Below are 27,091 nucleotides of genomic sequence, written 5' to 3'. Positions count from 1 at the left end.
GATGCGTGCCAAACAATAAGCTACTATGGGTGAAAATCTGGAAGTAATTTGTGCTACCAAATCAGAGTTATCCAGTACCAAAGCATCATTACCATTGACCTCTGAATGCTTAAATGCCATTGACCTTTGAGGCACCAAAAACAAATACAGAGTATTTACTTTATCTACTGCGATTCTAAATGACCAGAAACAAAACTGATGAACCCAGCGTCTCAAGCTTATTAACCCATGACGTGCCATTGCCCTCATTTGAGGACAGGCTACTTTGTAGTTTGTTTTTGTTTTTTGAGTATTTTAACTGGCATCTACCCATTATTAAAATGTTCTCTTTAACTATATTGTTATGATAACTTATTCTAATTTTGCTAACCGCAAAATGTAATGCATCAAATTACATAAATTACACAGCTAGTGCTCTGGTTTTTACAAAGAAAAATGAATTTGGTACTTAATGGGTTAAAACTGTGAGTTTTTAACTAAAAAGAAAAAAATAAACCAGTGTAGCTAGTGACTCTTGTGTCCGACTTATAATATCAGACTTGAGGTATTTGAGGTCCAGTATTATTGAAAAATGTACTACATATTACAAGTATGATGGTGTATAATTCCTATGAATATTTCACTAGATTACATCCAGTGATGCTTCTACATTTCCAACAACAGTGCAAGACAGAGTTCTTGCTGGTTATATTGCCCAGCATATTTTAATCCAAACTCTTATACGCAAACAAGGACACTGGTTATCTGCGGGCACTCCCACGACTACTGTAAAACAAATGTAAACTCTATAGAGAATAAACCCCATCTTGACCACTCACCCCTCCCCTGCCTGACCTTGGTCAAGTCAGTGGACCCCCATATGCCCCTTGCTGTGCCCGAACTACTTAACTGCACTCAGCTTTACTCCATAGGCGAACGCATGTCAGCGTATTTCACATGAGATCAATGCAGAGCGTCTGTTTATCTTATTTAACAATCCTGACCCCTTTTAATCCATTTCCACATCCTGGTTATAGCTGCAATATATCACACGGCACTCCCATATTTAATGTATGGTAAGCTTATACCTACAGTACAGGAGAGTTTATTGATTCTTTGTGTCTATTGGGCAATGGACAAGGGTAAGGCAACATGAGCTAGTCAGACTGATGCCTGGAGCTAGCGGGGTACACAAAAGAAGCACAGAAGTTTTATGATCTAGTTTTATCAAAAACAGCTCCTGCAGAAAACCCTGAACTCCTGCACACTCCCAGTGTCTTATCTAATCAGAAGTATTGGACTGTAAAAACGATATTTTCATTGTCCTGAGATGCAGGTGTCTCACACTGAGGGAGGGATAACCACCTGCAGGTACAGTACTGAGTGATCCCCTGGCGTCAGTAAATCTCAGCCACTAAGAGTCTGAATGAAAAGGACCCGAGTCTCTCAAGCAGTTATTGCTGCACACAGTCGGATTGAATCCTGCTTGCACCCGCCCCTCCAGTCTGTTTGAACCCTGCTTGCACCCGTCCGCCCCTCCAGTCTGTTTGAATCCTGCTTGCACCCGCCCCTCCAGTCTGTTTGAACCCTGCTTGCACCCGCCCCTCCAGTCTGTTTGAACCCTGCTTGCACCCGCCCCTCCAGTCTGTTTGAATCCTGCTTGCACCCGCCCCTCCAGTCTGTTTGAATCCTGCTTGCACCCGCCCCTCCAGTCTGTTTGAACCCTGCTTGTACCCGCCCCTCCAGTCTGTTTGAACCCTGCTTGCACCCGCCCCTCCAGTCTGTTTGAATCCTGCTTGCACCCGCCCCTCCAGTCTGTTTGAATCCTGCTTGCACCCGCCCCTCCAGTCTGTTTGAACCCTGCTTGTACCCGCCCCTCCAGTCTGTTTGAACCCTGCTTGTACCCGCCCCTCCAGTCTGTTTGAACCCTGCTTGCATCCGCCCGCCCCTCCAGTCTGTTTGCTCCACTACAGCGTGCAGTTTGGTTTTTAGACGGATGCTATTTGGTGACACGTGTTGCACCAGAGCTGACGTTTTATACCAACAACCGTGTGTTGCAGACGGTTGATGTTATTTTATTTCTTTTTTTTATTTTAAAATGGTAAGCAAAGCGATGACAGGCAGGTAAATGGAGGGGAGCGCTATCAAGAACAGGCAGTGTTGTAATCTTTATGTCTGTGCGCCTCCCTCTTGTCATGCAGTCACTGTTTGTGTGTTGGTGTCCAAGCACAAAGGTCTATGAAACTCAGAGCAATTTATTTATTTATTTAGCAGACGCCTTTATCCAAGGCAACAGAGACTAGGGTGTGTGAACTATGCATCAGCTGCAGAGTCACTTACAAATACGTCTCACCCGAAAGACGGAGCACAAGGAGGTTAAGTGACTTGCTCAGGGTCACACAACGAGTCAGTGGCTGAGGTGGGATTTGAACTGGGGACCTCCTGGTTACAAGCCCTTTTCTTTAACCACTGGACCACACAGCCTTTTTCTGTAAACTTTTCACTCAGCTGCACTAAGAGACATTTACTGGAGACAGCAATAACGGATATGATCATGCACTTGTACATGAAACTTTTCCTGGACGTTTATCACACCCTGTGGTGCAGGGTAGTCTTGTTCTGATAGTTTAGCTGCACAACGTAACAGTAGGTTAAATTACATGGGAAATAACAATTTACATCAGAAGTTCATAGGTTTTAAGATTCATAATTTTACTAGAAGAGTCATACACCAAAAAGCCTACTGCACATTATACAAGAAAATAAAATAAACTAGATGGTAACTTTACAAGTAAAGTTGTGGGGCTCGCTTTACTGGGAAAGTGGTCAAAAGTAGCTGATTTGTGTCAAAAGTCACATTGTTTACTAATTGTCTCATGCTTAGAATGTGCTAGAATTTGAAATTTCTCAAAGTTCTATGACAGTTAATTCAACGGTGGGAAGTAGCCTACTGAAAGAAGTTGATGCTGTTACTAAAACAGCTGTACCTCTTGATTGGTAGACGCCATTCCTGTTTTGATTTCATATTTGAATAGCAGAGAAGTAGAGGAAGATGTCATACCCTCTAACTTTTTGTCTAGCTTGTTGGGAAAGTGGTCAAAATTTCAGTTGTTTATAGAAAGTTAGAGAAAATTGAGTTGGTGCGGTTACTAAAACAGCTGTACCTCTTGATTGGTAAAAGTTATTTCTGTTTGGATTTCAGATTTGAATAGCAGAGAAGTAGAGGAAGATTCCATATGCTCTAACTTTTTGTCTTACTTGTTGGGAACGTGGTCAAAGTAGCTGATTTGTGTCAAAAGTTACATCGTTTACAGTAAATAGAAAGTTGGAAGTTTGGGAGTTTTTAAACAACGGGGAGCTTTAAAATGTTGAAAAAAGTCCCATTAAAGTGAATGAAGATGGACAAAAAAAGGACAAAAAGCTTAATAGTTTAAAAAGTATAAAAGATATCAAAAAGTTGTATACAAGCACACTATTCCAGACCGGTCTACACGTTTTAAAGTTTGAACGGCGTTTCTAGCTTAAACGGTGTAAGAGAAGTAGCGTGCCAAAGAATAATAATAATAATAATAATAATAATAATAATAATAATAATAATAATAATAATAATAATAATAATAATAATAGTCGAAGATTTAAAGTGGGGACCCTTGCTTCGCAAGCCCCACTAATAAGTGGGCAGCATTATAAAAGAACGAATGTGCCCACAGTATTTGAAACAATGTATGGGAGCTGCATTTTACAATGTTATGCAAGACATCTAATTATCCATTGCCATGGCTGATCCAACGGTGGAATGCATTGTGGTAGGTACCCTACACCGTTCCAGCTTCAATGCTCCGATTCTAACAGCGCTGCTGTGAATGCACGGATAGTCTATTATCATGCAAATCTGTTTAGCATTCATTTGACTATGTCGCTGTTGTAATTGAATATCAAATAAAACCAAGATGTTCGGCAGCTAGGATAAGTAATTAAAAACAAATGTTTCATTATTGCGTTCCACAGCGCGTATGTGTGCGTTTTCCGTACCTCTACTCTAACTGAGGCTCTTGCCTGGAACTGAACTCTGGAAATGCGCTCACGGGGGTCAGAGGGTCAGAAAATAAGACGGTTTAAATTGAAGATAAATGAAAGGACTGGGTTTTCTCGAGGGGGGAATACGATTCAAACGAGAACTTCACAGCATCCCTTTGTAAGTACCCAAGAAAGTATTCCTTGCTTCAAAGCTTGGTTGGAGGCGTGCCCGGCAGCTTCCTCAGTCCGAGCGAGAGGGAAGCGGGGTGTGTCAGTCACTCAGTCTGGCTAAAACTAAGCAGCCACGCAGACCTCACAGCAGATTGACTCACGAGTGGACACCCGGTCAGTCAATGCGCTCCGTCACCGGAGCCACTGTCGGAAACGCACGTTCTCTGTATGTGTATCCTGGGAACTTTGTGAATTAAGATATCACTATTTTGTCACATAAGCTTACATTGACTGAGAAGTGCAAGGATATATATATTTTTAAATAGCATGTACTTTGGAAGAAATATGAAGGACTTACCTGCCTCCCGAACTCTCGCTGTGGCAGTTTTGGTGATGCTTCACGTTTTAAAGACAGACTCGTCCAAGGTAAACGTGCCACGGCTACGTCTCTCCTACAAAGGTACATTATTATTATTATTATTATTATTATTATTATTATTATTATTATTATTATTATTATTTATTTGTTTTATATTCATTATGTTTAATATTGTTTGCACTTCTCCATAGCTGTTGGATTTGTTTTGTACAACGATGTGAAAAATAGCCTGTATACAAGACAATAATGTTTAAACAATTATTTCTATATATCATGCTTTAAACAATTATATCTATAGATGATGATTAGTCCCTTATGTATAATTTGTTCTCCCAAACCGATCAATGAAAATATATTTTGAAGAGTGTTACGCAATGTACAATATGTCTATATTTCTCAACACGCCTTTTTACTGTTGCATTGTGTGTTCATTATCAATAAACTTTCTGTAGCCTATTCATGACCAGAACCCGATGCTATAGCAACGCAGTCTAATTCAGCATAGTGAAAACAATCAATATTCTATATCGATGCAAAGTAAAAGCAGATGAAGATAAAACACATATTTATATCATTTTTTTTATTTTTTTTTTAATTGGATTGATGGTCATATTTGCAAACAGCACAGGCAGCAAATACATATATGATACAGCGGTACAGAATATAAATAAGATTAATAAAACAGAATTATTGCCTTATTAAAAAAAAAAAAAATGCAATCGTACCGGCTAAAAGTGCCCTGGCTCGCCAATACAGTGCGCATTGCTTCCGTCGCTTTAGGAATGAAAATACAGCGTTGCTAGAGACAGTACCAATTAAACAAACCAGCGCCGCAGGACAACCGCAACGCCTCTGTCTACCATCCGCTTACAACAGCTTACTCTTGTTCAAGCTTGCTTTAAATCAGGAGCTTTTTCAGGCTGCTAAACTATTCATAGCGTCTGCATCTCGTCTAGATCGCTATTATATTTACAAATAAGTTACAGCAGGGTTAAAGGAACAACATACTATTGTGATCTGGCTGTTGAAATACATTATTATTTATTATTATTATTATTATTATTATTATTATTATACGAATTCAAATGGTGCTGTGCCAGAACGTTATCAATAGCACAGGTTTCATTGCGACAGTGACGGAGACACAGGGTGCTATTGTATATGCAGACGGCAAGGGCAGAACCGTGATTGAAGCTGTGGACAGGTCGGACAGTGGCAGTCATCACTCTCGCAGCACCCCGCAAACTAGCAGGGACTCTGCCGTGCATGCATGCGGGTAACACGATACACGGAGGTGTCTGTTACCCCGTGGCAATAGCATGCAGCAGTTGCTGAAGGACCGGGTCTTGCTGCGTGCTTAGCGATGCATCACAGACAGCGCTACGCTTTGGCAATTCTAACCGATTACAGTAATCTTGACACACACGTGTAACTGTACCGTGTTATGTTTCATTCTAAGCTGTACTTTATAATGCTTAAGTTGTTTTATGCTTTTTTTTCAAAAAAGTGATTGTACGGGATCTATAACTACCATGTCAGTAACACGTTACATAATGACAGGACACATGAGACCTGATACTGAGGTTAAATGCTAAGGAGTCTAGTTCCAAATGTCTTGATTATTTACTATGTTTTTCTGTGTTATAATAAATAAATGTGCAGGGAATATTATTTGATCAGGTTTACTGTAACAATTCGATTTTCCGAATTCATTTGGATGCTTGTTTTATAATTCAATGTCCAGTGATGTGGGTAGCGTTGTGCAGTGGGTGTTTATAATCACATTATTCCATCGCTTGCACACCTACTGCACTTTCTGCCTTTCTAATTTATGGGGCTCCGACCCGTAGTCAGCACCTATGAGACACCTAGTGGCTGCATTCTTACGTAACCTAATGACTAACTGGACACCAATTACACGTATAAACACCAACGCCACCTGCTGGATATTTCACACATTGCACTCCACTTTGAAATGAACTACTCCAAGGCGAATATCTCAGGGAGCGAACATTTCTGCAGGTAAAAATGATCCTCGCTGTTTAAAATAAATAAGATTAGTTAGATATTTTTTGTATTCCTTCCAAGTATGTTCTGCTATAGAAATAGTGCTGTAATTGGGACACAAAAACTTTACTGTGGAACTGCCTATACCTTTAATACTGTACAAGGGCAGTCCTACTGCAATGTACTGCACAGAAAAGTTACTCCGTTGAAAAAATGAAATTGTATAGATACTGCAATGTATTTAAAAGTGTACTGCAGTACTTTTTCTTGTACGCTGTAGTGTAACGAGTCACATAGCAGGATATAGTTAAAAACATCCCTAATTCTGATCTAATTTGCCCTCGTTAAAAATGACGACACCTTGTCATTATTAATTTTTATTTATTTTTTACGATGCGTCAAATCGAAATGGATGGTGCATCTGGGAGATCCCCTTGTTTTTCATTGGAAGTGGGAAATGGCTCCTGAAGACATTATGGGTATTTAAAAAAAGCATGCAGTAAAAAGTTTGAGGCCGCGTTGGTGCAGCAGACAACCCAGTCCCGCCAGTCCTTCACTGGGCTTTGGAGTGTTTCCTGAAACCCCTCACCCCCTGCTGATTACTGCACACTCCAAATTCCACTGTGTAAATCAGGAAGGGAAGTTTGCTAGTCCCACTTGAGGAGTGAGTGGTTTTACAGGTAGGGTTTCTGAGGAACGTTTGCTAGTCCCTCTTGAGGAGCAAGTGGTTTTACAGGTAAGGTTTCTCAGGGACGTTTGCTAGTCCCACTTGAGGAGTGAGTGGTTTTACAGGTAGCGGTTTGTCAGTCTGTTTTTTTACCCAGGGTCAGAGGGACTTGCACTGAATTTAATTTCAAAATAGATCAATGAGTTTAACCAGAAGCACTGGTAACAACACACCCTGTCCTTTGAAAATAATAACATACTGTCCTGCCCTGATCTTTCACAGGCACTATAAATCAGCCCAGTGCTTTAAAATGCTATTTGTAAAAACAAACGGACTGATGATTTCAGTCTCCAATGCCGCTAGTCTTTCACCTTTTACAGGCACCAGATTCACTCGTATGCTGCTCTCGCCCTGCACGCAGTTCTTCATTCTTCATCCAAAGTGTGCAAGATATTTCACTGACACCCAAACTAATGCCTGCATTTTCTGTTGTCTTAATCAGGGCTTTGGGATTTCTCCAGGGGAGGTCAGCAGACGGTGCAATAGTTTCAAGCTTATTTATGTTTCTCAGCTTCTAAATTATAAACATCATCTCTCTCTCGCTCTCTCTACTCCAGGCTGAGTCGTTCCTCATGGATTTCAATGCCACCCCCTCTGTGGATTCAGTGTCCTAACAGATACATTTAAATGACATGCATTAACTGAAACTCGTGGGAGGTCCCATCCCCATACTCTACTTCCTAAACACCTGGCAATACTGCCCTCCAAAGTTCTAGTACAGGAGGTTTAGGATCAGGACATCCGCCGGTTTACATTACATGCAGCGACTATTGCAGTTCCACCGGTTTCCAGCAGGGGTGCTGCAGCTGGTTCTCTGTAAATTTAATTAAAAGAGACGCATAGCAAGTAATCCAATGAGGTTTAAAGCCTGGCCCCAAACCACGCTAACACAAAGCTACTAATCTTCCAGACCTTCAGACGGATTAACAGATGGGACTGGCTGAGTCTCAGTGTAGTGTGTTTAGTTACCTGATATAGTCACCTGTTTTTCGAGAGGAAATGCCTTGCACAGGATGCTTGCACTGGTTTGAATCTACAGTTGTGGCCAAAAGGGTAATCCACATCACAAACACGCAGTCACAACAGGCACTGAAGAGCATGTCTTACAAAACTATCTTCCAGTCTGCTTTTAAACCATACCTGTGTTCATGACAAATAAAGCAATGCTACAAGAAACTAAAAACCTTTTTAAAGTTCATACTCTATTGACATTTCCTTGTAAATGTCTCCACTGCGTTCAGTGCTGTATAAACAGTTTGCTGCCGGTACGTATATTTTACATTACAGTATGTCTTTCATGCTGTCATGCTGTGTCAGAAAGGTCAGTCATTCAAGGACAACATGTTCATTTTACAGCACAAAAGTAATGCCGAGACAAGTTGCATACAGCGCGTGGGATACAAGTTGTTACAGCTCAGGAGTTTATCCTGGCAAGCTTTAGATCTTAAATAAATAGGGAAAAATAATGAATCTGCGGGATATACAGCACATACGGTTCTTTTGACATCCAGTTTGTTTAAACATAAGGTGAGGTTATGTAAAACAACTGCAATTAAACTTAAAATCACACTGTCTGTCCCAGTCCTCATGTCCATAGTCTGGACCACGCTGCCTGAGAGTCACTTATTTCAAACCACTAGGCCACACTGCCTCCCAGTCCACCAGCTCTGTCCGCCAGTCCCTGAGGATTAGTGACTAGGCCACATTGCTAATGAGTGTCTAGTGTTCAGAACTCCGAGGCTGGTACAGCCCCTCATTGCTCAGCTTCTCCTGTGTATTTTCCCTGTTATTTCAGGGCTGCCGTGTGTTTTTGAGATGAAAAACTAACAGCTTCTTAGGCTGCCAGCTAATGCAGGCCTGCCTACCACTGACAGGACTTGTTATCTCAGAAAACAGCTTTGTGTTTGGGCAGTGCCGAGCCCAGCTCCCTGTCCAAATACAGAGGAGACAGAATGCAGTGAGAGACGCTTGAGACTCAGGGTGGGGTTACTGGTTACATACTCTATTGTAATGGAGTCAGTTCATAGTATGGGTGTTCCAGTCTGTCTATATTAACAAGTGAGTAATAACATTTTGCATTCTTGAAGCATACCATTTTTGTAGACTGGTAGCACCCATTTCCTCATGCAGAACATTTGATGGAATGTATAGAGTAGCTCTCTCGTTTTTTTAAATAAGTAAGGCAACAGATCTCTGTCTGCCTGTCTTGTCTTTTTGTGTACAGGGAAGAGGGTAGATGTACAGTAGTGCTTGTAAGTGATGCAGGAAGCAGCCCTCTGTCTGTCTGTCTTGATGCTTCTGTCCATTATTCCATTATTTCTATGAAACCCTCTGCCTGCCTGCCTGCCTACCGGGATGGATGTACTACCTGTGTAAGGGGAGGGTTAGACAGGGCTGAAGACTACAGCCCACCGTGTATTCATTGTTAAAATTAAGACCACCCTTACCATGTGAAGCAATGTGGAACTCGTTATGTGTAATCCTTTCAATGAGGTTACAGCAGAAGAATTGATTTGTTACAGTTTCAAGTTGCTGACAAAGCACGGCAAGGGAGACAGGGCTGGGAGGAGGACGTGATCTAGTTATTAAAATAAGAGCTGCTTTCTTAAAGCCGTGGGTTACCATTAGCCCAGATTGCCTTCCTGTCACAGTGTTTTAGTTATGGCCCCCGTGTTCACCAAGGTTAATTTAGACAACACCGAAAAAATGCATGCAACAGATGCTCTGGAGAGCAATTAAAAATCTGTGAAGAGGAGGAGGGTCATAAAAGATGAGAAAACCAGCTGTGTTACTGGGGAAGAGGATATTTACTTGACCAGTACAAGGTTTTTAATTATGGAAGGGTGTGTTAGAGCCGGGAGGCAGTGTGTTTCATGGATTAGAGCTGAGGGTCTTCTATTGGTTACAGCTGAACTCTGATAGGCAGAGTGGTCTAGTCGTGATATCCCGGGTCTGAAACAGTGCTGTCGACCTTCACTATTGCATGTTTTAGAAATTGCTTCCTTGAACGTGGAATTGCATTTCTTCCCTGGTTGGGGAGTATTATCAACAAGCAAAGAAAAAAAAAGCAAAGGAAAACAAACAAAAAGCTTTATAAAAGCTCCCACATCCGTGTTATTAAATTCCACTTTAGTGTGAACCAAAACTGAGCAACCAACAAACTTGGAGTAAATGAAGAGTAGTGTGTGTGGAAACAGGAGAGCTGGAGTTGCATTTCTCAGATCTTTGGTTATAGTTTTGTAAAATGAACTGGTGTTTGTCTCCTTTCAACATCCCACATAAAAGAGGGCTTAATAAAAGGCTGGTGGAATCGCTTTGGAATCGTGTCTGACTGTGTTCAGCGGCTTTGGTTGGGAATATGACTGTAATGTTTTATTTAAATGATTGGTCTGGATTGGGCTTAAGATATTTTGGTAGTGTTTTACATTACGTATGCATACATAATAATGCTAATAACGGGGCTTGCTGCTCTTACATAGGAAGCACGGGTGGAATAAGTGTGTCGTTAAGGGCTGTGCTTCTCTTCAAAGGGAATAGATACAGTGATAGGCTGGATCTAATTATCCAGATGACCTGCAGCAGTATAATGGATTGGGTTACTAATATAGTACCATGCAACTACATCAGGGAACAAGATGCGTTTCACAAGGCTATTTCCATGTAATTACACAGTAGTTACATGTAATTACCAAGTTACTACAATGCTATACATGTAATCTACAGCGCTACCAATATATATTTATATATAAAAATATAACTTGTTTGCTTTAACATGTTAAAAACCAGAAAAAAAAAACGGGGCTGTGTGCTTTTGCATATCTTGGCTGGAAGAATCAGAACTCCTTGATAATGAATGGCTAATGGTACTCTGGAATCGTGCACTGCGATTGCATGTTGTAATTTCTTGTGCGCTATTTCTCCCTTTGGAATGAGATCATGAAGTAGGGGAGGTAAAAAAAAACAAAGAAGACTAGAGAAACAATGAGTGTACCCCCTGTTTACTGTCAGACTGCTACCCCTTGTAGTCACAGCAATCCCCTGATAAGAGCGCTGGCACTGCAGTGTCCAGAGCTCATTTCTGAAGGCTGTTCACAGCGGGTTCTATTCCCAAAGCTTCAAAACTCATCATTTACAGTTTGATATTCATCAAAGTGCTTTAGACTGTTGTTGACCATTTTATTGAACACTGATAAAGGCTTCTCGTCAAAATGCTTTTTTTTTTTCTTCTTTTCTTCCTAGTTTCTTTAGTACCATACTTCTTTTTTTATCATATTAAGTTTGCGTTTCATGAATGAAGCCACAATAAAAAGGGCTTTAAAGTCATGAATCTTCTATACAGAGTGATCTAGAACTGCCTGACACACACTGGGGTAGATTCCATGTTAGCGATATCACCAGAAGGTTACATTTGCAATTACGGGTTAATATTGTGTTTTGCACCCAATGTGAATCATACCCAGTTGTATCAAATTCACTAACATATTTAAATGTAATTTTACAATTACATTTAAGAAACTTCTTTGTTTAGAGTCAAACATTTTGACAGCTGTTTCATTTTCATTTTAAAGAGACATGTGGAAACATTGGTCGAGTACTCCAAGGTGTCCCCCTTTTTTAACTCCATTTGAATTGTTTTAAGTTATAGGTGGAATGATCAATAATAACATAATAAATAAGATCAAGCCAAACCTTTTCACCTTTTTTCCCCCATAGAGTTATGCGCTTGCTCCAGAATCCAGCTCCACTATAAATAAGCTCCTGGCCTGCTCTGTTTTACTGACCTATAAAAGTTTGAGAGTGGCAGGTCCTCTGAACTCTGGCTGGCATTCGCGGCTCATAAACAAGGCCCTGACCTCGTACCACGGGAGGGGAAGCAGTCGGGCGCAGTAGAGCTGAAGGGGCTAATTGGCTTCATTAGTCAGCCTGGCTTTCCACACTTAGTGAGACTGGCCACTGCGGGGTGGGTAGTGAAATTGGCTGAGCGATGGGAGGTGATCCCGGAGGCCAAGCATGGCAGGAGAGACACAAACAGCGCTGACAGCACTCCCTCCAGCTCCCACGGACCTCTCGTTAACTAGTTTCGCTCTGAAGGAGAACCTGGATATCCCAAGTTTCTTGATAATTAATTAAATAAATAAATCAGTCGTGTCCCGTTCCCAAAGCTGAAACACCAAAAACAAATGCGCTGTTTCCTTGAAGGGCGGAGGCTTTGATACGCACTGCGAAACAAAAGTCTGGTTATTGTTGGGAGAATATCAACAGGGCTTGGTGAAGCAGAACTTTTTATTTCAAGAGCTAAAATCCCCAGAGTTTAAACCTCTACTGTCAGTACCCTCCTCTGGTAATGCACACAGTACGTAATGTCGTTTCCCTGGCAATTTCTATAGTCAAGTACTGTATGGTGGTAAGTTTATCGGGTCATATTTTATAGAGTGCTTTGTAGTATATGTAAATGGAAGAGGTTGTGCCATTATAAAAGTTTTCTGCAGTATACCATAGAATAACATATTAAAAGTGTAGTTAAGTATATTACAAGGTGGCGGGGATAGTGCATGTACAGTATTAGATTTATAAAACATCACATACTAGGATACACAGCATCTACTAAACCCAGCAGATCCCAACAGTTACCACTGCTTTGAGTTTCTGGAGAAATGCGAGACTTTTGTTTGACTTACAGTAGTTACAGATGGTGGACAGGGTACAATACTTGGAAGAAGAAAGCAAGAGAGACACATTTTAGCAGAACCAGGAGGTAAAGCAGAGGGAACACAAAGCCACTTTGTAGCTTGGAACTTGGTTTCACGAGACTAGGTTTCAGGCCACTGCACAGCACCCCAGTGGCAACTTGGAGTTTGATACAGCAAAGTTGCCTCAAACTAGATCTCCCGGTCTCCTGGAACCAGGTTTCAAGTCTCAGTTCCTGAAAAAGTGGCTTTGTGTTCCCTCAGCTTAAAAGCTTAAACCTCAGTCTGAGTGCACTCCTCAGTGGTATACTCAAAATGAATGCGCTGAACCCCTGAATCTCTTTGTCACACGGGTCTCCAGTGGTGTGGAGAGCCGGTAGTTCACCCTGTCGCCTGTCCTAATACCTCTTTATTTCCCCAGACGGGAGTACCAGGCAGCTCTCACTGCCTCTGCAGTGGCTGCCGGTATCAGAGTCTTGCTGAAACAATATTATCACAGGGCTCTGATTTCAGGGTATGGGGCGAGTGGGAGACAGAACCACACAAATTACTGGCTTACAGTGACTTAGAGAAGCAAAGGAAGCCAATTAGAGCAGCCAGGGATCAGACTGAAGGGCGAACTGCACTGTTTTACATGTAATCAGCTAGACAAATATACTGAGCAGGATGACTTAAAACTGGGGACTGAAGACAGAAGGGCCTAGGGCTTCAGACTGAGTCAAGCTAGTCTAGTGCCTAGAGGTAAGGCGCCGTGAGTCAGTGTTGCCGAGCAGTTAGAGTCGAGAGACTTGGAGACAGTGTGGCCTTGTGGTTCGAGCTGATGGACTGGAAGGTATAGTGGCTTAGTGGTATAGCTGAGGGACTGGTTAGTTGAGAGACTGGTAAGCAGTGCAGTAGGCAGTCTGGGAATTATACTGGTCAATTGCTTCAAACTGAGATATTTGTGAAGAATTGTGCGGGGCTTGGCTTGGTAGTTAGCTGGGAACTGGGAAATCTGTCAGGCCTTACAGTTATAGCTGAGAGACTGGGAAGCAGTTTATCCAAGTGGGATCAGGAATCAGATTAGTCAGTAGACTTTGGAGGCACAGTGATTTAATTATAAAAATAGACTAATGGAAAAAGTTTCCAGCGGTCCACTCCCTTTCTGCTTTACTAGTTCCACACCCTTGCGCTGGCGCAGTTGTGCTAACCAGCGAGAATCCAGGCAAGAAAAGGGCCATCTGCTATATTTCTCCCCCTGACACGGGGATATAGAGATATAATTCAACCCTGACAAGCGTGCAGAGGGCGCACTCAAACAGCCTCATGCTTCACAGGCCTGTCTGATCGGCCCCCCAGCGCAACTCTATTCACACTGAAATGCAAGACAGGAGTTGGAACAAGTCAGGGCCAAGAAGCTGGGCATCAGGAACACGTGTGACAACTGCAGTTAACTGTAATAAGGGTTAGGCATTAACCAATTCCAGATGGACCGGACAACACTCTCAGCTTCGCTCCTCCATTCTCTGCATTAGCAATTCTATTCTTCTTGGTGTCGGAGGTGTAGCGTATTAAGAGGAAGGTGAAGTATTGACAGAAACCTCATTTAATCAACAGCTGACGGTGCTGTTGCCACTGGAGTTTGAAGTTCTGTGGCTGGCTGTCTCTCTCTGTACTGCACTGGGGGTTCAAAGAATGTGTCCATTTTGAGATGCTGTGTCCTTTTGTTAAGGAATACATATGACCCCCCCCCCCCCCCCATTGAAAGACAACCCCACCCTTACTTGCATACCTTCCATTGAGCTCTCCTGAAATAAGAATAACTTGTTAAATAAACTTGGCAAGCTTTGCGAGCATACTGTAGCTGACATTGGGAAGGAATGCAATGGAACTTATTATGGGAACAAACTTTTTCCATGCTTAAACAAAGTCTATATCTTCAATTATTTCTGTATAATTGTTTAAGCCTATAAAATGGTGAGACAGCTTTGGAGACTATCTGCATACCTCAGTGATTTGGTCTCCAGTTATGTACAGTACCTAGTCACCCCCTGTCGTCTACGCATCCCAATTGTGGAATTCCTTGCCCAAGGAGGTCCATCAGGATTGATTTTCCATGTTTCTGCACTCAGTGGTCATTCAAAGGAAATGATGAGGACATACCGTACAGATGAACCTTCTGACTGCCAGGCAAACAGAACATGCTGCAGTATAAATGACTCTTATAAATCTGTTAAGAGTCTTGTGCATGAGGCAAGCACATGTTACCGGAATGGTAACATAAATATCAGCGGGGTGTCTATGGTGTTGCAGACCTTCCATGAAAAGAATGCAGCATGAATCAGCACTTGAATCTATAAGAGGTAGTCCTGTGACACGTATAGAGATAAGCATTACATTAGTCCATCTCTGGACCTGGTGAGGCATCAGCGATCTACACATCAAGATTCAAATTCAGTTCCCGAGAAACAAAAGCGAAGGGCTGGGTGGAACATGACGCCGCTCTGCCTCCCCCAGAGACACAGTTTCTGGGTGGTTATTAACCCTCCTGGAGCAAAGCTCCGGTAGGTAACAGGAGAAAACAAGTTATTTGTAATACCCTGTTAGCCACGGTAGCTCTGGCTGTCAGAGTGAAACATGCAGAGGTCGTGACAGGTGTGGAGAGACAGGGAGGGGGGCTGCCTGGGTGATGCGGGCAGGAGACATTGAGTGGTACTGCCGCCTTGACAAGGTTTCTCCGTGTCTGTCAGCACTGCCTAACAGCGGAGCACGGTAGCCCTCTATAAATCAAAGGCTGAGTCTTTATTGACAGCGTGTCAGTGTGTCTGTCAGCACTGCACTGGAGAGCCAGAGCTAGTAGCCCCTCTGTAGATTTGAGTGTATTTCCGGATTGGGTTCTACTGACATTTAAATGTCAGACTAGTCTCAATCTCTAACACTAGCTGCCTCTGTGAATGTTCTGGCACATATTTATACGGCAGAGTGGAAATGTAATATATTCGTTAGTGCCTTACCAGTAATCCGTCTGTCTGTTTTTCTGAATCTTTCTGCTTTATGAAATTAAGTGACGTCCACCTGTTTCATTTTATCTCATGGTTTTGAGCAGCAGCATCTCCCTTTTAGCGAGTTAGCCGGCAATTTTAAAATGAGAAACGTTGCTTTTAAAAATACTTTTCGTATTCCTGACACGGTTTGTCAGTTCCACCTTAAATCCTTGGTTTCCCTGAACGAACTTTCCCAAGCAGATGATTGGCTGCTTGACATTTCCTGTCTGCAGGCGGCCCCGGCAATATGTCCTGGCCACACTTCAAACAACATCAAGACCACGCCGTAATCACAACGTCCACGAAACAAACCACACAAGGGGAGCTTCCAGACCACGATGTACTCATACAGGGGACTCAGCCTACCCTGCGAGGAGCCCACTTCACTACAGCACAGTGCTCAGGACCATCACACTGCACCTGGGCTCTACCCTGCGAGGAGCCCGCTTCACTACAGCACAGTGCTCAGGACCATCACACTGCACCTGGGCTCTACCCTGCGAGGAGCCCGCTTCACTACAGCACAGTGCTCAGGACCATCACACTGCACACAGCCAGTGCACCTGGGCTCTACCCTGCGAGGAGCCCGCTTCACTACAGCACAGTGCTCAGGACCATCACACTGCACACAGCCAGTTCACCTGGGCTCTACCCTGCGAGGAGCCCGCTTCACTACAGCACAGTGCTCAGGACCATCACACTGCACACAGCCAGTGCACCTGGGCTCTACCCTGATCCACTATTTTCAGAAGAACTATTGTCAATAAACAGAACTAAACTCCTGAGGGTATTTTTTCCTCTGTGTCAGCCATGTCCACGGTCTTGTCAGCACTACTGACCCCTTTAAAAAAGACCTCACAAGATGTTATATGGAATTCTGTTTTTTTTTTTTTATCGGAATTTCGGTCATTCTGGAACAGATTGTAAAGAAAAGGGCTTGAGGGGGCTGGGCGAGGGAGAGGTGTGATTTCAAATGGAATTAGGGCCAAGTTCAATTCACTTTCTAGCTGGAGGGGGTAATGTTGATTGATGGAAAAATCATGCAATTAACTGAGCTAATGTTTTTTTTTATTTATTTAAATTTCACTCAACGCACCCTTGAATGCTGGGGTTGGGTGATGGCAGATGAGGATGGAGTGCTCAGGCAGGCTGTATTCGCATGCATTGCATACACAATGCTGCAATAAGCACTTTGTAAACAAAAAGGTTTTAATAGCCAGAGGTGACTCGCAGTTGAACTGGAATGTGTACACTGTACACATGTTTTTCAGTCCTCTTCAGCAATACACATTCTCCACTTAAACACATCAAATATATTATGCACCTTCCATACTGCAGACCAGCCCTTTCTCTAAGCCCTGAGCTGCTCAAACCCCACTACCTTCCACACTGCAAACTTACAATGAACAGCTGTGGCCAAACGTTTTGAATCACCTAGAATTTTATGATTGAGACTTAATTAAAAAAAAGATATATACTATTTGAACATAATTAAGATATTTTATTTACTACCATGAAGTCAAAGAAACTACAAAATTATATTGCAAAAGTCTACCGGAAGCCATAATAGTAGTACTGTATTTCATGTAAGATTTCAAAATGTTACATATTTAATTTTTTTTCAAGCGCTATGTAATTTTATATGTGAACATTATTCATCAGATTTCATTCGACTTCATGAAGGAATATTAGTTAATTCTATAGGGTGATGCAAAACTTGTGTATACAGCTGTAATGCAGAATGGAATGACACTGCGCTGGGCTTTATCTATCGGAGCTGTGCAGCAGCACTGCGTTCTGTTAGAATATAGAGTGCTATTGTTCTTGAAGTATTAATGGACAGGAGGGGAAGATTCAGCGCAGATGGGCTAGAGATTACATAGGATGCATTTGACAGGCTTCCAATCAATGTTTGTGTGAAAAGGAAAAACATTTCTGACTTCCACTCTCTTTGGCGTCCTGAACACAGGTTATGAAACCGTAAGTCAAAGAACATTCTGATAGTAATAACTGAACACCCAAAACACCCATTCAAATGTTTAGTGAATAAAAATAAATAAATAAAAAAACAGCAACTCTGAAGTTGGTTTTCAGAACTCAGAATTTTAAGTTTTCTTAGGGACCAATAAAGGGTGTTCCTCTCCTTTCAGAGAAAAATTAAACAATTATATTTGGGAGGAACAACTAGATATAAAAATATACACAGATATAAAAACTAGATATAAAAATATCACTACTCTATGTAAACAATCTGCTGTATTTTGAATAATTATAATCCTTTATATATTTTCCAGGAAAAAGGGCAAATTGTTATTTTTTGAAAAACATACACATTTTAAAAAACATTAACTTTCGGCCAAATACTATTTTTGGGGGGGATCACGACAAAAAACAATAAACAACGGCTCAAGGTCCTCACTTTCTCTGGACTCTATTCCCTCACAAAGGAAAAGCATTGCTTTTGTTCTTTTGACTCAACCATCCTGCACCCAGTAGCTTTCCAGCCACAAACCTCAATAACTACAGGAGGATCCTTTTACAACTTCAGTCTCTATAAGATGAACAGCTGCATGAGTTGGCCCTCTGGAAAACAATGAAAAATGACGACATCACACTTCAATCAAATCAAACAGATACAATCCAGCCACACGTATTGCTAAGACGTTTTTGTTATTTCTCAGCACTGTAGCATGGTATGAAGCATGCAGTAGAACAATGCATTTATTCCCCAGTACCAATTTATTAAAATACCACGTCGCTAATAGAGGGGGGTTTGGGGAGTCCGAAGACCTCACAAACCCACAGAGAAATTCACAGTGACATTACAATGCAGAATGCTCTTTGTGGGCGGAATGTATTTAGTATGGAACTGGTGCCTCTAGAACATTCAAGAGCTCTTAGCATGCACTGCCAAGATATGTAGCTGAAACGTTTTCTTTTTGTTCTTTCAGATCTCCTGGCCACAAACAGGTCGTCCATATTCATTGGACACGGAGGCTTTCTCAATTTAAGCTCCATGTTTCTGGATGAGTATCACGACCGGCTGTTTATCGGAGGGAAGGATGTTCTGTACTCTCTACGCCTGGACCCCAACAACATTGACTCGAAAGAGGTACCCACCTTCTCTCGTTCTAGGCTGTAGCTAATCAGAAGGAAAATAATTGCATCATGTATGCTATATGGCCAAATTGATCTTTGTTAACCATTAAAGAAACACAGCATGTTTCAATCATTTGGAAACTTAGGGAACAGCAATGCACATTTTTTCACTTTTTCGTTTCGTGTGTAGTGAGCTTGCCATGGAGATATGATATCTGTGGTTACACAGTTTAGTTTAGGGGCCGTGTTCTTACATACAGGACATAAGGCGGCTTAGAGTCCAACACAAGTATAAGTGGGTGGCCCAACTGATATGACCCAATTGACTCTAAGATGGCTCAGGTCAGACTTGTAAGTGTAAGTGCACTCTTGCGTGCGAGAGTGTAGAGTCAGTCAGTAAATCAGAGCAAGGGATTCAAAACCACCACACAATTCGTCTCAGCTTGAGAGGGACCCAGGACTGAATGGCATGGGGTGTTCAGGCCAGGACTGAGCTGAGCTTGCAGAGCTGTGAGGGGATGTTCTCATAGCACCTGGTGACAACATGCCTGACTGTATTTCTGAGTGTCTTTGACCCACACAATCCATGAGCAATACATTTCCAACGGGCTGTGTTGTGTGATGCACGGCCGTTACAGATTCTGTCCTGTCCTGTCTGTGAGATGAGACGAGGTTCAAGCTCTATAACCACGAATGCAGACGAGCCCGACTCTTCTGCAGAGCGGTTTAGACGCTTGCTTGCAGTGCGCTGGGTCAGCGGTTCACACCCAACCTCCCCCTGTTACATAAACAAATGAAAAAAAACACAAAACAGTATTTGAAGCTATACCCTACAAAAGTCCTATGCTTTCATGCATCGAGTTCAATCCTAGCTTCTGTGTCTGCAAAAAAGAAAGAAGTTTGAGGGAGAAACAGACAGATCCCAGACCTCGATGTACAGGCACTCCGGGAGAAAAAACAAAACAAAAAAACGAAGAAGTCAGAGACAAATATTATTGTATTTGCTATTGTACTTGCTTTGAGAAATAGCCAGATCTTCAGCCACTTAGACATACTTCCTGTATGTCTCAAACAAAACAACCCTCCAGCCTTACTCACTCCCTGAAAAAACTCCCCAGGCTCAGTCTGGGTAATGATGTCACCTTCTCTCTATGGGTTTCGACATTCCCAGCTGTGAGCTAGTGCCTTCCTTCCAAACCTACTGAAATTGGGAAGTAAAAACAAAAAAAAAACAATTTAAAAATGGTTTAAGCCGTTTACCTTTCTGGAATTGTATCGAGTCTGAAACAGTCCATGCGTCTGCCTGTATCATCTGCTATCCAAAGTGTGCTGGACTCGTTTATAATCAAATGCAATACAATTCAATCATCTGTGCAATACACACATCTGTGACTGTGCAGATGCACTGTTGTTTCTTTGACTCTGCAAAGACAACCACGTAAAAAAAATAAAAATCTTATCGGAGGTTAAGGGTTTAAATCCCTGACGTAATTCTAGTTCTTTCCTCCTTCGCTGTGCGTTGGCTGCATAGCTTTCCATCCAACGCCGCTCTCTGACTTGATGCTAATTGGCGTACGTCAAGCCTCAGTTTGACTTGTTTAAACACCTTCTTGGGTGGCAGGATGGAATAAACAGCTGCTTCGGTTCAAGGTTTCGAGAAGCAGGTCTTAGAAATCCTAAGGGACCATGAGGTAGATTTACTTTAAAGCATCAGGGGTTTTCTAAACTAGCCGCTGTCACAATATCCACAAACCGTCACGCCAGATTATGCGCACCCATTAATCATCCACTAATTTGCACCTGAAGTGTCATCGCTGACCTGCATGAGGTATTCCTGAGACCACAATGCCTCCTTATCAAAGTTCCTGTTCATACTTAAACTCAGGGATCCGATTATAAAACATCTAGAAATGTGTTTCAACGATCATTATTATTAACAAGAAATAGCAGTTTATCACAATGTCGCTTTAATGACACATTGCTAGTGTAAATCTTAAGCCCCTTTCACACTGGCATGCTCTACCCGGGTCGGATCCAGTGTCATGCGGGCCGGGTACACGATTTCACACTGCTTTTGATAAAGAGGGTCGACCCGGGTGACAGACGCAAGTAAACAATACGCGCACGCAATTCTAGATTGAACCATCAGCCCAAATTTTGATTAGAGCAAATGTTTCTTCATCCCTGCTGCAACATAGGAGGCTGTGTGGTCCAGTGGTTAAAGAAAAGGGCTTGTAACCAGGAGGTCCCCGGTTCAAATCCCACCTCAGCCACTACTAACTCATTGTGTGACCCTGAGCAAGTCACTTAACCTCCTTGTGCTCCGTCTTTCGGGTGAGATGTAGTTGTAAGTGACTCTGTAGCTGATGCATAGTTCACACACCCTAGTTTCTGTAAGTTGCCTTGGATAACGACATCTGCTAAATAAACAAATAATTAATAACTAACAAAAATACGGCTAAACAGAAAAAACAAAAACGTTCCTTGCAGAAGCGAAACCTTCACGCAGGAGTGGCTGTTTGTTATTTCGTCGGCTCACGAACAGCCGTCAAGCATTTTGTCTCGCTCAAGCCGGGTCAAAGCGTGTTAAGCCACACCCTGAGCTTTCACACAAGGCGGGATTGTGACCCGGGTAGAAGTAGCAGTGTGAAAGGGGCTTTAATTCAATTTTATATAAAGTAGTTATATATAAAGTTTCCTATAAATGCCTTCTATACACTGTATTGCTATAGCGTGATACTGTAGTTACAGTTGGGGTCAATGAGGTGAACTACTGTAGCACCTGACTTTACTCACCTTATATAAGTTTATGACAATATATCTGCGTAGCAATTGTGCAGTTTACCCATGTTTGTTCCATGGTTATACTTTTTTTTTTTTTTAACCATAGTTCACCACGGTTTGCCTTGTTTTGTAATACACTTTACCATACCTTTTACTATGCAAAACTGTTTTAAGGATCTGTGTGAATGCAAAGACCAGTGTGGGCCCCAAGCCAATGTAGGACATTGCAAGCATGCTTGCATGACTCACTCTCCACTTTTATTAGGTGAGCCACTGGAGACCCCAGAACATGCATTGTTGCTCGTACTATTTTGTGAGGTGAGAAGTGCTGTCTGTCTAGAGCAGGAAGCCCAGTAAGGAAGGAAGAAGGCTCTTAGTATTAACACTGGAGAACAGTATAGGGCCTGGTACTTCCATTAACAATGTAGGGAAAAGACAGGGGGATTCACACTTGGACACACTACCCTGATCAAAGTTGACAGCGGCATGCCATGGCAAAAGCATGTGAATGTGTAGCAAAAAGCACAGTGAAAGCGTGGTGAAGCACAAACACAGTGCAAATACAGTAAGTGGTAAAGACCATGGCTAAGCATGGTAAAAGCATGGGCAAAATCACTGTGCAAACATACCATCTGGAATTCATATATGTGTAGAGATTTGGTTAAATTTAACTGTGAGCAGCATCAGTGACTGCATTTTTCAAGATACGTTGCTGTTAAAAAAAAAATATATTCTTTTTTAAATGACAGAGGACTGCATCACTGTGAATAAAAGCCTTCTTTCTCAGTAGGGATTCACTTCATACAACCTCAAAGGTGAACTAATGATCCAACTCCTGTGAAAACCCTTTTAGGCTTTTAAGCTCATGAGTTAATATAATAAATTGAGTGAATTTGGAAACATGTTTATTTGGACTTCCAGCTCCATTAACATGTCCCTGATGAGGTGTGAATTCACTCTATTAAAAACAGGTCAACATCTGCTCCATTGCTGTTTCTGGTTAATCTTAACAAGCTTGGGCTTGTGGAAGAAATATATGGATAAGGTCAGGAGACCCCTTGGTGGTGTGAATGATACAATTATAAATAGACGCATTGTGTCAGTCCATTGTTTGCAGCACACACACACATGCACACACCTGGGAATGCGTTAGAGCTACTGAGATAAATCGGGGTGGAGCTGCGGGTTGGCAACATGAAACAGGATTGCTCCGAATTAATCTTAATTAAACAGTAAATAGCAATGCAAGAGACACAGACGGAAAGCAGACAGGTGGGACAAGGAGAACAGGAGATCTGCTACTGAAGAGACTGAAACAAAATCCAGCACAAATCCAGTTATTACAGTCAATTACTGCAATTAGAACGTTGTTCCTGTCCGCGGGGTATGTTCATTCTCTTGTGATTTCCTGCCGGGGGAAACAGGTTGGAATGCACTGTAGATTACAGCAGTGCAGACCGTTGATTTAGTTTACAGACACCCCCAACCAGACAGGGGACAGGACAGGGGCTCTGTTTCTATAGCCGTTTCCCTATTGACAAAATGCACAGCCAACTAACAAGTTACACTCACACAGAGATTGGTATGGAATGGGCTGCCTAGTCAACCCAACTTGACAACGTTTTGAGATCAATCAGCCACTAGGATCCGGGCCTGAAAGTTGCGTGATGTTCTGTAGCTTTAAAGGTACTTAAGCTTTAATACTACTAAATAAATAAAACACGTGGCAATAGATAAGGTCAGCTATCTAGCAGGTAATGCTGTTTACAAGTCATTTATATTCCTCTCTATCTTTAAACATGTATGGTAAATATGTATCTTTAAAAGCAGAACATCTTAAACAAACTAAAGAAGTCCAGAACCTCTTCAGTGTGCCTCAAGCATGGGAAATGTTTTGGAAATATTCCTTTGCATCTTGAATTGAGTGGATCATTTAACGTGGTTGGTATCAATTCATCCATATCCATAACCACCCAATTATGAAAATCCGAAGATAACTGTTCACATATTATTGGCAATACAGAAGGACATATTTTGAAATGTGTTTTATTTTTCACACGGGTGCTTGAACGGAAGCCAGCAGTTTTACATCAGTCACCAATTTTATTCGCACAGCGCTTCAGAATGGCCGAGACATTCCGTGAGGTTTCTATTAAGAATTAGAATTGTGACCTGCACCGGCGTTCTGCGGTAAAAACAGCTGCTGCAATGAAAACCTCAAAAGCTGGAGCAGACATTCTTCATTAAATCCGTTCACTATTAAACATCGCTGCTGTCAGAACTGGAGTCAAAGGGACATTCATTTCATGTTAACTGATTCGGGATAAAAGGGAGCATTACCTAAAAAAGAGGTGTTTCTTGCATTTGACCTCACCCTCGGTCTTATTACCCTCATTTTAGATCTAAGGTATGACTACCCTGCTACAGAACTCTTACAGTCCATCACCAGTGCATTTGACAGATAAGTTGGTCTCTCAGTGATACAGTAATGGTTTCTGTATTCACATTTCAGGATACATCCCATTAAGTCATTACAGTATGAAGTACATCAAGTTTCATGAGAACGTTAGACAAAGCATTCTATCAGTAAAGCCAGCAAGGGACAGTTGTTAAAAGCTACTACGACAAAGTTTAAAAAAACTGCATTTTTTTCAGATAACTCAAAATGCTGTTACTGTTTCGAAAACACAGACGATTATGATAAAGCCTAGTTAAAACATGGTTAACTATGGTTGCACATTGTCAATGCATGATATCAAATGGGAACATGCTGAATGACCTGGTATATTAGTTTGACAGATGCACCAAGGCGGTTGTGTGTGTGTGTGTGTGTGTGTGTGTGTGTGTGTCTGGCACTAACTCTGTCTTTCTCTCTCCTTGTCTCATCTCGCAGATTTACTGGCCCCCACTGCCAGGTGACAAGGAGGACTGTGTTCTCAAGGGCAAAGACCCCCTGGTGAGTGAAGGGTGGGCTTTCTATTTAACAGGAACATATTTGACAAAACTATTAGATATCATGGGGAAAGATCTGGTGAGTTTCAGTACAGTACTGTACAGTATTGTTATACTACAATGGAATACCAGTGTGTTTTGGTTCATACCACTGGGATATCATTTGTATTATTAAAAAAATATGATAGTATCACCATTCTGCATCAAACTTTTGTACTGTCACTGCATTCTTTAAAGCTCCTTTGATAAGTTATTTTGTAGTTAGAACCCACCCTAGGAGACTTCACTAACAGCATTACAGATTCAGACCTATACATTACAGTACATTCCTAGGTACTGTACAACCATCAATTAACAATGGTACTGAAGTTTCAGGAGCACAGTCGATAAAAAGACCCGAGGGCCTTGGAGTTCATTTAGCAAAACCAGGCTTGTTAGCTAGATTTCATTGTGTAATATGTAAGTCAAAGGGAGGAGGCTTTTCAGATGAAACATTTCGGAATCTAGGTTCATAATTGGGAAGATATCGAATGAACCCAACCGCTGAGATTAGAAAATAAATGAAGACGAATAACATGAAGAAAAGAGATGGCTCGGAGTCTGTCTTTGAAACATAAAACTGAACCGTTGTGCTTTTAATGCAGTCATATGAAGCCCTGTGATTTTTAAAAACGTTTTTAATAATGGACAATAGAAGCCATCTGTTATCATTTATAATACATACTGTTTTTTAAAGGAGAAATGTGAAATATCCGAGAGCCTACTTCTGGAGTTTTTAAAAGTCCCAGCGCTGAATTCAAATGACAGGAGGGAGGCAACGGAGGTATTGAGTTCTTTTGATGTGGCAGGTGGGGGAGAGATGTAACAAAGGCATTCTTGAATGCGATATGTCTTCCGTTTTAACATTCTAGAGGAATTCTGAAATTCATAACTATGAGCCCGTGCTATAATGAATTCTGTCAAGCGGTCAGGTCCTAAACTGTTGGTTCACTTTTTTTTTTTTTTGTTCTGAATCATAAAAATACATTCCAGACTGAAATAAATGCTAATATTTTAGATATTTAATCTGAAAACTCGGGTCTCTTGAATTCAGTGTCCCTCTAATGGTTATTTGTAAATGTATTAAGCTTTGAAATACTATACCCCTATTACAGTATGAATGGTATAATGGCAGTATTTGAGTGAGACAGTCTAATGGCTGTATCAAAGAGTGGACAGACAGTCAAGCGATTACATACAAGTGTAAATGGTGTAATGACTATTACACTGGACAGCAAGATGACTGTGTTACAGTTTGGACTGTGTAATGACGTCCACTAGCACCAGAATCAGGTAATACATGGTGTGCAGGGAGTCTCTATAAGAGATCATCTAGTGCAGTTTGGTTAACAAAGCTGGCTGCTCAAACTGTGCAAAATGAATTTGCTTACAATCAGAAAGACCCAACACATGGCCTATAAATTTATTATAAATTCACAAAAACAAAGATTATACTCAGGAGCTGCTGTTAAACATAAAACAGTATTTTTAAAAAACTTAAGAATTCTGTGATGTGTTCTATGCATGGAATGATAACATGAATACAAGATAATGGGATTCTGTCAAATCCTCAACAGTGATTGGTTGATTTCTCACACTGTTCTATAATGCACATTAAGTTCTGAAACAAAGGCTGAAAGAAGTGAAACAATGGGCAGCAAATTCCTTAGGGCACCTGAAGACAAGCCAGGGACAATTTGTTCAATTATACATAGAAAACAGAATCACAGGAAATCAAGAGCCTGGAATTATAGTAAAAGGGTACTGGCACTTGAGTTATTGGCTTAAAAACAACTCAGATCCAGCCATTTTTAAACTAACCCGGAGATTTGAGTTACTGCTACACACACAAGATAACGCAATATTCTTGGCATATAAAAGGAGCAAATGAAAATATGCTCGATTACTTTGAAAAACAAGCAGAAAACTGCCGAGTTGCCCTAGTATGTACAGCATACACCCATAAACACTCAATCATAAAATCTAATAAAACTTAAAATACACTTAAAATATGCTTTTATATATAATGTAGGTAGGTCTACTGTTGAAATGAATAATAGTTTTATATTTAAGTCTGTACATCACTTTCCTATCCAGTACTATACAGCGATGGTCTAATGTTTATGGAGGACATCTCTCTCTCTCTCTCATCTCCCTCTCTCCCTCTCTGTTAGGGTCATTAAGGGTGAAATAAAGTTAAGTGGAAATAACAAGGAGGAGATGTTTT

At 41.5% G+C, this 27,091-nt stretch overlaps 2 protein-coding genes across 3 annotated transcripts in view; one reads left to right on the top strand and one right to left on the bottom strand.

The window, feature by feature from the left end:
* LOC117970206 (aminomethyltransferase, mitochondrial-like) overlaps window positions 1-27,091 on the bottom strand; it is an 85,487-nt gene that overhangs the window by 35,156 nt on the left and 23,240 nt on the right. Inside the window, exon 1 of one of the 2 annotated variants that reach the window (XM_058988326.1) lies at window positions 4,526-4,608. The exons of the other annotated variant lie outside the window; for it this stretch is intronic. The gene's annotated coding sequence lies outside the window, so the exon portion shown is untranslated. Of the gene's footprint in view, window positions 1-4,525; window positions 4,609-27,091 lie in introns of those variants that run through there. 2 annotated transcript variants of the gene reach the window in all.
* LOC117412267 (semaphorin-3G) overlaps window positions 4,320-27,091 on the top strand; it is a 41,459-nt gene continuing 18,687 nt past the window's right edge. The window contains exons 1-3 of the mRNA XM_058988322.1: window positions 4,320-4,627; window positions 18,942-19,102; window positions 24,767-24,829. Of these exons, the coding sequence (XP_058844305.1) occupies window positions 4,495-4,627; window positions 18,942-19,102; window positions 24,767-24,829 (357 nt within the window). The 5' untranslated portion in view covers window positions 4,320-4,494. The remainder of the gene's footprint in view (window positions 4,628-18,941; window positions 19,103-24,766; window positions 24,830-27,091) is intronic.

Source organism: Acipenser ruthenus, chromosome 16 (assembly GCF_902713425.1).
Source record: "Acipenser ruthenus chromosome 16, fAciRut3.2 maternal haplotype, whole genome shotgun sequence".
NCBI classification, from domain to species: Eukaryota; Metazoa; Chordata; class Actinopteri; order Acipenseriformes; family Acipenseridae; genus Acipenser; species Acipenser ruthenus.
The sequence above is the reverse complement of the archived record's forward strand: the minus strand, read 5'-3'. Positions and strand labels throughout refer to the sequence as shown.